The following is a 10,974-nucleotide window of genomic DNA, read 5'->3' on the forward strand; positions in this document are numbered from 1 at the left end:
TATCTTTTAAGATAAAATAATATATATTGTTATGATATTAATAGAGATAATAATAAAATGTAAAATAAATAAATTATAAAAGTTTTGTTTAGTCAAAAGGATTTTAGTGAGAATGCACCCAAATGAAGCTATATATGTATATATATTATGATTGTTTTACCCTTTTTGATCCCCAGTTAATTAAAGAACCGTTGGGAAGCTCCAAAGTTTTTTGTCCGTAGAATTTGAGGAATCAAAATATAAACAGCATTAGTGTTTCTTCCATAAATTTTCTTCTTGTGGTTTTGTTTATTTTTTATATTCATATGAAATAAAAAAGTTGCCATACTTTCTTCTATCCAAGTCCAAGCTCTCTGCAAATATGGCAATCCCCTCCCCATTAGAGACTTTCCCTTTCATTTCTCAATTTTTGAAAAAACTAGCCGTTTCTCTTTTCCGACTGCAATTCCCTATCCCTTTCGAATTCCCTTATATATTCTTAACTATAATCTTCACTAGATTTATTTCCGGAGAACTGAGATTCAGAAAATCTTTGTTGGGTTTCAATAGATTTTAAGCCATGAGTTCTGGTCGTTGTGCTGCTTGTAGATATTTGAGGAGAAGATGCACCCAAGATTGCATTCTCTCACCTTATTTTCCCTCTAATAATCCCCAAAGATTTGCTTCTGTTCATAGAATCTATGGTGCAAGTAATGTCACAAAACTACTTCAGGTATCTATATATATATCGATTTCCTGATTGTGGGTTTTACATTTATCTTTAGATTTTTTTAATTAGATTTTAACTGTCAAACTTTCTTTCTGTCTTTACAATTTTTCTTTGCAAGTTCAACATTGCATTTGATTTTAGAAACTCTGTGTACTTAAAAATGTTAGGTTCAACATAATAATAATAATAATAATAATAATAATAATAATAATAATAATAATAATAATAAAGAAAAGGGGTGGCGTTGCTTAATATTTGTTGACATTGATTTTGATAAAGATTTTAGATATCTAGTGTCATCGGACAACCAGTGGGAGATGATTGACTTATGCATAGACTTGATAGTTTTTGAAGGAACAATACTGTTGAGGGTGAATGAATGGAACACTTCTTTTTTAACTTAGTTCCCTCTGATCATCCAGCGACTTCCAACCCATTTGCGAGCTGAAGCAGCAGATTCCTTATATTTCGAGGCACAATGTCGGCTTGAAGACCCTGTCTATGGCTGCGTTGGCCTCATATTTCTGTTGCAGCAACAGATACATAGTGCAGAGAGTCAGCTAATTAAGACTCAAGCCGAGATTGCAGTTATGAAATCCCAGACCCAACACCCCCGAACTCAACCATTCCCAGCAATATCCGGTTCCAACAATTTGTTGCTACAACAGTCGGACAATGATGCCAACCTCAGTTTCTCCAACCAAGTTTCTTTTGGGTTTATTTAAGATTAAGATTCGGTGTGTTCAAATGTGGTGAATAACACGAAACAAGCTTTAGTCATCATGCAGTAAAAGTGATTTATATTATATGAAACTTATGTTTTTAGGTTTTATTATATGATAGTGATACCGTATTCCTTGTTTTCCAGCACACCTAGCTACTCTACTCTTTTATGTTCCTTTAAAAGCATCAGTATCCATCACCTATATCCGATGTTTATCCAGATGTGAATACGATGATATGATCCTCCAATGATTCTTCAAACACATTAAAATCTTGGAAAAAATTGAACAGACTCATGTCGGACATAGCTGAGTTATTTATCCTCAGTATGAAAGCAGCTGTACTGCTTAAATCATATTCCCCTGTGCTATAGTTATGCAGGCTCCCCTTGTTGACGACCAGTATCACCAAAGATAAAATAGTCTTGACATCTTTGCTCTAATATGGTTCATTCTTGATAGCTAAAGAAGCACTGAACCAGATAAGAACTGGATAAGTACATCCATGTACAGTGTTGTTAGTATCTAGGATCATTATACTGAGCATTATTAAAGTCTTTGTGAGAATAATTATCATACTCCTTTTGGAAATGTCATCTAAAATTTGTCTTGTAAGTTGGGAGTTTCTCCAATTCTGACCTGTGTGAGCGAGGACCTAAATTAGTAAAGCAGAATGAATTATTTCCAACAATAACTGTTTCATTCCCTCCTAAATTAGTATAGTCTTTGGTATGCATATGGTATAAAGTAATAAAAAGGCTTCACATACAGATGTTAGCTGCCATCATTGGTTTCAGAAAGTTCCTCCTCTTAGTGTAAGCATACTGCTCTTTTCTTTTTTTGTAATCTGAACTTTGTGTTGTATAAGCTGAGAGTTAGTTCTATTTTGACCCGTGCAAGTGAGTACCCAAATTAGTAAAGCAAGAGGAGTTATTGCATGACAGTTCTTTCCTCCAAGGTATCTGCTACACTTTAATTCTTTGTCATATATCTGGTATAAAGTAATTAAAAAGGTTTCAAATGCTGACTTAGCTACTGTTTATCATATTGGTTCCTGAGAACTCTACCTCTTATTTATATATCGTGATAGTTTAGTGATATAATCATTTGGTTTCATGTTTAAGCTTTTATAGCAACAGTTTTGCAAAGATTTTTCAACATTGAATTCGTCTCAATCTAGTCAGTTGCTACTCCCTTCTTACAGCTCATCTTAGAAGTCCAGACCTAGTTTTTCTCTTATGATGGAAATTTCATTTCTCCAACAGCAAGCAGGATAACCTGCTTTTGCAAAACTGATGCAGAATAAAGCAACAGGTTGCCATCAGTTGTAAAACAATGCAAAGCATGAACAACAATGAAAATAGGGACAGAGAGTGTTAACGAGATAACATATCAGCTTAAGAATTCTGATCATCAGTAGCCCTATGCATCATAGAAGTATTAATGAAGCATGAATTCTCTGTTGCTGTTCTGTACTTTTGCATCTAGTTTTTCTCTGGAATAATATGAACTCTTTAAATTGAGTTAGCCGTCAAGCGCACATAACTGAATAGGATTGCTGCTTTGTGGTAATGACATGTCTTTTGTGATTTTGAGATAGTGGCATAACAGAACACAGGTTAACCTTAACATGACCAACTGAATTAACAATGTCATATCTCGGCCAGAGAGTTAACCATGAGCTTTTGACAGAGTGAGAGTCAAGAGTCTTAGCCATCTAGCTATAGTCCAAAAATATTTACTAATAAACAAGTCTGGTTACCAGAAGACCCACTGCTGCTTGGATAAAGTAAGCTATTCCTCTTGCCATTCAAGACTGCTGCAAATTTACATTTTATTGCACTATTCTTTAGCATTTTATATTGACCCTTTGTTTTTTGTCAGATTAAAATTATAAGTGTTCATTAGAAGATGATGAGGGTCTTGTACAAGAGAAGGCAACATGCGTTGATTTTTGTACAGTTTAAGCCAGATGGTGTTCTACTAGCTGACTCAACCCTCTACACCACAAGGCATTGGAACTAGCAGAACTGGTTTGCGCATTAACTTGTTGAAATTTTGAACCCAAAACTTGAAATCCATAAATTTTTCATGAGGGATTGAACTGTTAAAATGATGATCCATGATACATGTTGGTAGTAAGTTCATATTTAAATGGTTGAATCAGTTTAGGCATTGATCAAGAAGTTATAATCATAAACTATTGATGAAATCTAAGGTCATTCCTCAAGCAATCCATCACCATCCCAAATATAGAACAAAAGTAAAAAAAAAAAAAAAAGTTTTCAAGGAAACTGTTAGTCACTCTGCAAGTAGTAGCCCCATTCGGCTTATATTTTGAATATTTATTTGATTGCAAGCACTGATATAATGTAGACCTGTTTAAGGGTTAGCTAAGCTTTTGCTTCTCAATATTCTCTAATTGTTTTTTAAAAATAAAAAAAATGTTTTATTTAAATTTAATTATAAAAACATATCAATATTAATACAAAAACATTTTAGTAAATAATGAAAATGGGCAAACCAAATGAAATTGGGTATTCAAAGTTGGAAGAATAAATGATTTAGATGGAGGATCACAAAAAGTATCACAACCAAATCATGTGAAAGATCAAACATACCCACCCATTGATTCCCTGTGTCTTGTGTTGGATATGTGTTTGGCAATTGCCGACTTGGGATATTATTATTGCAATGTTGATCCTGTTAGTGAGGGAGAGCATTGGTCCCTGCAATAGTGAAGCTCATAAGCTGACAAATGGCTGGAGATGGATTTGATTTCTTTTAATCTGCATTCTAAGTTAATACATAAAAGTTGTTGTGATATTCCACCTTTACAATTAAATTTAAAACTTGGTTTATTGAATTGGATTCTCAGCCGAAAGTGTCTCTACTTTAGACTATAATACTAATATTTGGATGACAACAGATCAATGAATTATTTAAAGCTCTAAAACTTGAGTCCTAATTAATTTTACATTTACTCTCTTTTAACTTTCCTCACCAGAATTTTTAAGCTGGGCATGATAATGTTGTTTTCCGCTTATCAAAACCTTTTTGTTCTTAAATTAGGATAGTCATATTTAATTTGTTATTTAAAAAAGTAAAATGGTAATAAACAATTAAATGTTGTTCTTATAATGAAACTATGATCATTTAAGATAATCATTATCAAAAGTTTAAAAGGAAAATGTCAAATATCACGAGGGTCGACAAAAATCAATGGTGAAGAAGGTCGAGAGTTCAACCAATCGGACAGTCCACATTTTTCGTCTGATCCGTAATTAAGCTTTTTGATGCACCATAAATCCTCAGACATAGAAAGCTTCCTCCAATGTGGGATAACCTCTCGAACAGGGTCTCTCTGCCCCACCTCCGCCACCACCGCCCCACACCCATCATCATCTCGACCCATGTTATGGGCGAAGGCACATAGAGATTTCATAAGACGGGGTCCATTCTTGCCTTCCATGTGTAAACCATACAGAAAATAAACCCAAAACTTCCTGAACACATCGGGAAATGAAGGCAACATCATCCATGGCATCCAGGCATCAAGCACCCTGGAAGCCATGCAAAAAGCGTACGTCAACATTGACACCCCTTTCACCTGCAACCTGAACAACTGCTTGGTGCTCCAAACACTCATGATAGCGAAACTTGGGGGAAGAATCCCTGTTTTGGGATCCCATTTGGGGAGAAACTTCTTTGGTAAGGCCATGAATGTGCCCAAATTCAACTTGTTGGACAAAATCTTATCTATGTCTTTAGGGAAGAATTCTGAATTTGCAAATGCCCGTCGGTACAGGGTCTCAGCCAGCTTTGGATTGAGTTGAACGATGGCTATGCCTGACCCTAATGATTTGTAATGAGCGTGAACCGGCTGCACTAGCATTGTTGGGGTGCGGAATTTGGTGTATTCACATTTTCTTGTGAACAAATTGATGGATGCTTCATTGGTGCAATCTGTGGCCATATATACGTACTCTGCTCCATTTTTCTTACACCATTCTTCTAATTTCTGAACCAGTTTTTTCCCAATGCCTAGCCTCCTGCGTTTACGAATAATTAGAACCCTGAACTAAATTCATTGAGACAAAATAAGAAACCCCTAATAAGATTGAAAAAATCAACAAACACATGCATACAATAATCTTTCATGGTGACTAAACAGGAGAAAAATAAATAATAATAATAAAGAAGGCATTGTGGACTGCATTATAAAGTGAATCACACAAAGTAACATTCCAAAACACAATGATAAGAAGCATTAAGCAATAAATAATAATAAAAGGCACCCTCAGGGAAATAAAACAAGAGAGTAATTCATATAAAAATTCAAGAATGACATAAGAAAAGGCGGCAGCATCAAAAGAATTCAGGAGACATTTGGGTGGACCATTACACTAAAAGCATAGAATGAGATAATAAATACCATTTTCTACATTTTTTTCCTTTTTCTTTTCTGGAATAAGTAATTTATAATGAAGTGGATTCAATACAAGTGTCAGTGCAAAACTAGTTGGCAGTTTTCCGAGGAATATTTCATATTTGTTGGGAAAATGATCAAAAGCAAAAACTATTTAGGGACTAAATTGAAAAATTATTAACTCCAACCCTTAATTAAAAGGGCCAAATGGGGATCGAAGAAAGCACGAGAAAAGAAAAACAGTTTTGGAATTTCAGGAGAAAATGCAGTAGAAAAGGCAAAAGGGAACAGGTTCTCTCCTGTTTTTTGTCTTCATGTACTAGCTGCTAAGTGCTAATGACTTGCATATAAGATTTCTTCAAAAAAACTTGCATATAAGAAAAAGGAGATCATGTGAATATCACCTTTCTTTACAAAAAAAACATACTACAAAAATATGCAAAAAATTTATTATTTTCACTCAGATAATTTTTATATTTTTATTGCATTTGAATATGTTTTAAATTTTAATTTATAATAAAATATGTTTAATTTATATCCTAATCTATATTAAATAAAGAATCACAATGAAAATTTAGGCACTTGAAAACCAAAACAAATTCAAAGATGTTTATATTTTTTAATATTTTAGGCAACCATAGATATATATGCATGTATAATATATACCTGTGGGAAGGAGCAACCCTTAAACCCAGAATATAAGCTAACTTTACATAAAGTGAATTCCCTCTTGTCACAGTTTTTATACACCCTCTTATAACTCCTACTATCTCTCTTCCATTTCCATATTCCGCGACCTGTTTTTCAACCCCCAAGACAAGGTGACATCAGCAAGTAAGGAGAAATAATCATGTAATCATAACTTTCAGATAGAAAACTTTGAACATGCATATACATATATATATTGAATGATGTTGGGATTGGGAATGAGAAGTAATGGGATTAATTGATAAAGCATATATACCAGCATGATGTGAGAAGGGAAATGGCGGACTCTACAAATGGGGTCACCTAAAAGGTCAGCCACAAGTGAAGGTTTTCCTCCTTCCCCAATTTCACATCGTCTCTCCATCTCCTCCACACCCACCTTGTCTTCCTCTTCATCATACTCTCTCACCACCACCCCCACCCCCACCGTCGGTGCTGAATTCACAGCCGCTATTTTCACTGACATATTAGCAAGCAAGAAAGAAAGAAGAATAAACAAGAATAGATGGATGTAATCAAAGTGATGGAAGTAGCAGTAAATATATACTTGTCAACTACTTGTCTATGTGTTTTATATAGTTTGCTTCGTTTGCTTGCTTTCTATCTCTCTCCATATATAAAGAGTGGATTGTCTGATGTGTCAAAAGTAACTGCAGCTGTTTTAATGGAGTTTATTCTATTTCTTAGGGATGAGATGATGATGATGATGATGAATCATACTGAGTCACATTTTATTTAATGTTACTTTTTTTTTCTTGCTAACAGTCACAACATGCAAAATATAAAAATAATATAATGGGCATATTATTATTAAAATATTTATAATATATTTCACGATTATTAACATAAAAAGTACGAATTAATTATATATTTATAAAATATTTAACATGTTAGAGTTGTGTGGTTTAAATCCCGTGACTTGTTAAAGAAATAAAATAGAGAGGCAAAAAAGGGATCTGTAGGGGCGAAGTTGCAAAATAAGGTCAAAAGGGAGGTTGCAAATCAAAAGGTAAAATAACCAAAGCAATCCAATGAAGCTAATGTAGTAGAAGACTACAGTGATGACGAACTCCTAGTTGCTTTTGTTGACAACTCTAAAGTAAGAAAAGAGTGGATCCTCGATTCTGGTTGCACTTTCCATATAAATCCCAACCAGGATTGGTTTACAACATTTGAAACAGTGTATGAAGGTGTTGTTTTAATAGGAAATAATGCTTAATGTAGAATTGCAGGTATTGGCACTGTCAAAATTAAGATGTTCAATAAAGTCGTCAGAACATTTGGTGAAGTACGACATATACCAAAATTGAAGAGAAATTTGATTTCATTGAGTACTCTTGATTCAAAATGGTACAAGTACATAGCTAAAAGTGGGGTTCTAAAGATTAGCCATGGTTCTCTTGTTGTGATGAAAGGGTAGAGAAAGACTGCCAGTTATATGTTTTGTAGGGTTCAACAGTTATAGGTGGTGCAGTCGTCGTTTCCTCTTCATTGTCAGGTGATGATGTTATTAGGCTTTGGCATATGCATCTGGGGCATATGAGTGAAAATGGCATGGCAAAATTAAATAAAAGAGGACTTATTGATGGACAAAACGTTAACAAATTGAAGTTCTGTGAGCACTGCATTTTTGGGGAGCAAAAGAGAATTTGATTCACTAGAGAAAACCGTAACACGAAGGGAACGCTAGATTATATTCATTCTGATCTTTGGGAACCATCTAGATTGCCTTCTAGGGGCAGTACTAATTATATGCTAACAATCATTGATGAGATTTCCAAAAATGTTTGAGCATTTTTTCCTAAAGCAGAAAAATGATGTGTTGCCCATGTTTAAGGATTGAAAGACTACGATAAAAAAAACAGACGGGAAAACAGATAAAACATCTCCACACAGATAATGGCTTGGAATTTTGTTCTGATGAGTTTAATGAATTGTGCAAATCAAAACGAATCATGAGACACTTGACAGTTCATCATACTCCACAGCAAAACGGTGTGGCAGAACAAATGAATAGAACAATAATGGAAAATGTTTGATACATGTTTCTGCATGCTTGTTTACCGAAATTGTTTTGGGCTGAAGCGGCCCCTACAACATGTTTTCTAATTAACTGGTCTTCTTCCATTGCTATTGAGAAAAAGACTCCATAAGAGATATGGTCTGGTACTCCTGCTAATTATTCTGATTTGAATATTTTTGGGTGTCCTGCGTATACTCATGTTAATAATGGTAAATTGAAGTCTAGATCTGTTAAGCTTGTTTTTATTGGATATAAGGCTAGTGTTAAATGGTATAAATTATGGTACCTTGAAACTAGGAAAGTTGTAATTAGCAGAGATGTTATTTTTTATGAGACTACTATGTTGCATAACTTACCTCTTAAAGACTCTTTTGATAAAAGACCAGCAAAGATCAAACACACATGTGAAATAGGTGGAGCTTCAAATTGATCCAAGATCTACAATAGAGTCTACTCTTCAGGTTAGTATAGAAACTCAGAGTATAGTTTTTTCTCCACCACAGTCAGCACCACAATATTCTATTATCAAGAACAGACCTAGAGGAGAAATTAAACCTCCAAAGAGGTTCACTAAGGTTGATTTCATTGCTTGTGCTTTAAATGTGGCTTAAGATATAGATGCAAATAAAGTGTAATAGCCCGCTTTCAGTTAAACCGGAACAGTGGTTTCGAGACTACAAATCTGAATCTAAAAAAATATTTTAATATTATTTCATGGTCTGTATTATGATAGAAATATCGTATAAAAAATTCGTAAAGAAATTTTACTGATTTCATATTTAATTTAATTAAATGGACCAAATTGCACAAATTGTAAAAGTTGAATTCTAGTAGCTAAAGGGATCAAATAACTATGGAATTCAAAATTGGAGGTCCTTATATGACAAATAGGTCATTAAGAGGAGTTAGTAGATAAGTATGATGATTCATCCATGGAAAATAAAATAAAAAGGACTAAATTGGAAAGAAAAGATGAAAAGATGATAAATGGATTAAATAAGAAAAAGATCATCATTTATCATCATTTTTCCCAAATAAAGACATGGAAACCCTAGCTAAGATAATTTAGCTCAAGCAAGCTTAATTGGCTTAATTGGCTTAATTAGGTATGAATTCTTATCCCTTTTCAGTAATTTTCATATTTTTGGGATCGTAATAGCTTAATCTAGCTATCTCGGGTACTAATTTGTAAAGTTATCAAAGTATTAAAGTTTTTCCATGGATGATTATATATGAATTATGAAGTTTTATGATAGAAAATGAATGGTTGTTGATAGATAAACAACTTTTGTTAAGGAAATTTTGATAAAATTGTGATTTAGGGACTAAATTGTAAAGATGTAAAATTCATGGAAAAATTCTAAATTTTATGAATTACATGGGTTGTTAATGTTACATGTAAAAATCGGCTAGGCTTGGAATAAGGATTAAATTGCATGAATTTTATTTTTCGAGCCTAGGGACAAAATCAGAATTAATTAAAAGTATAGGGGCAAAATAGTAATTTTGTCTACGATGTGAATTGGATTGAATTGAGTATGAATTGTCTTAAATTGAGCTAAATTTACTCGTATAAATCCAGATAGACCAAATACGAAATTGGATCGAGGAAAAGAAAAAATATCGGATTAGTAGATTACAATCCACGAACACTTGTCAAGATAAGTTCGTGTAACTAAATTGTAAATTTAAATGTTTTAAATTGAATAATTTTGTATGCGTATTGTATAATTGACATGTATGAAAGTTGATCACATATCTAATAATACCCGATAAATAATAAGTCTCGTTTGGATAAATGAGATTCGATGGATACAGGGTTCCCATATTGGTTATGGTCCTGCATATGTTGCGGACACACCACAGCTCGAAAGAGCATCCCATTATTAGACATCTCGAGCTTCCTGTTATATGGTTCTTGTGAGCTTCCCGTTAATTGCTCTTCTGAGCATTCCGATTGGTTGTAATTCTGCATGTATTGTAGACACACCACAACTCTTATGAGCTGTTATATGGCTCTTCGTGATCTTCCCGATTAAAGGCTATTTGTGAGCTTCCTGATTAAAGGCTCTTTGTGAGCTTCCTGATTAATGGCTTTCCGGAGCTTCTCGATATGGCTCACTTGAACTTCCCGATATATGGCTATCCCAAGCTTCCTGATTAATGGCTTTTCGGAGCTACCCGTTATTGGCTCGCATGAGCTTCTTAATTATGGCTCTTATGAGTTTTCCGTTATACAACACGAATAAGCTTCTTGTTATACAACTCATATGAGCTTCCTATTATATGGCTCGAGAGAGAGCTTCCTGTTATGTGCTCACATGAGCATTCTCGAATATGAATTGACGGATTACAATTGTGTACACTTCGTGTGTACTACCCG

At 34.0% G+C, this 10,974-nt stretch overlaps 2 protein-coding genes across 3 annotated transcripts; one reads left to right on the top strand and one right to left on the bottom strand.

Annotated features, from left to right (window-relative positions):
- Nucleotides 1–155: 155 nt before the first annotated feature.
- Nucleotides 156–3,606, top strand: LOC105771252 (LOB domain-containing protein 24). Of its 2 annotated transcripts, XR_008195994.1 has the most exons (3): nucleotides 156–712; nucleotides 1,132–3,220; nucleotides 3,316–3,606. XR_008195994.1 is itself a non-coding variant. In XM_012592666.2 (2 exons), exons 1-2 carry the CDS (start codon nucleotides 560–562, stop codon nucleotides 1,432–1,434), a joined length of 456 nt encoding a protein of 151 aa, XP_012448120.1. In that variant the 5' UTR covers nucleotides 156–559; the 3' UTR covers nucleotides 1,435–3,606. The 2 variants fall into 2 exon arrangements, 1 of the variants encoding a protein (XP_012448120.1); XM_012592666.2 differs by having other exon boundaries at nucleotides 1,132–3,606.
- A 940-nt stretch (nucleotides 3,607–4,546) lies between these two features.
- LOC105765976 (probable N-acetyltransferase HLS1) lies at nucleotides 4,547–7,235 on the bottom strand. The gene is made up of 3 exons (XM_012585263.2): nucleotides 6,825–7,235; nucleotides 6,527–6,657; nucleotides 4,547–5,483 (listed from the first exon to the last, which is right to left on the bottom strand). The coding sequence occupies exons 1-3, from the start codon at nucleotides 7,032–7,034 to the stop codon at nucleotides 4,625–4,627; spliced, it is 1,200 nt and encodes a 399-aa protein (XP_012440717.1). The 5' UTR covers nucleotides 7,035–7,235; the 3' UTR covers nucleotides 4,547–4,624.
- Between the last annotated feature and the right edge of the window lie 3,739 nt (nucleotides 7,236–10,974).

This window comes from Gossypium raimondii, chromosome 5 (genome assembly GCF_025698545.1).
Source record: "Gossypium raimondii isolate GPD5lz chromosome 5, ASM2569854v1, whole genome shotgun sequence".
NCBI lineage: Eukaryota > Viridiplantae > Streptophyta > Magnoliopsida > Malvales > Malvaceae > Gossypium > Gossypium raimondii.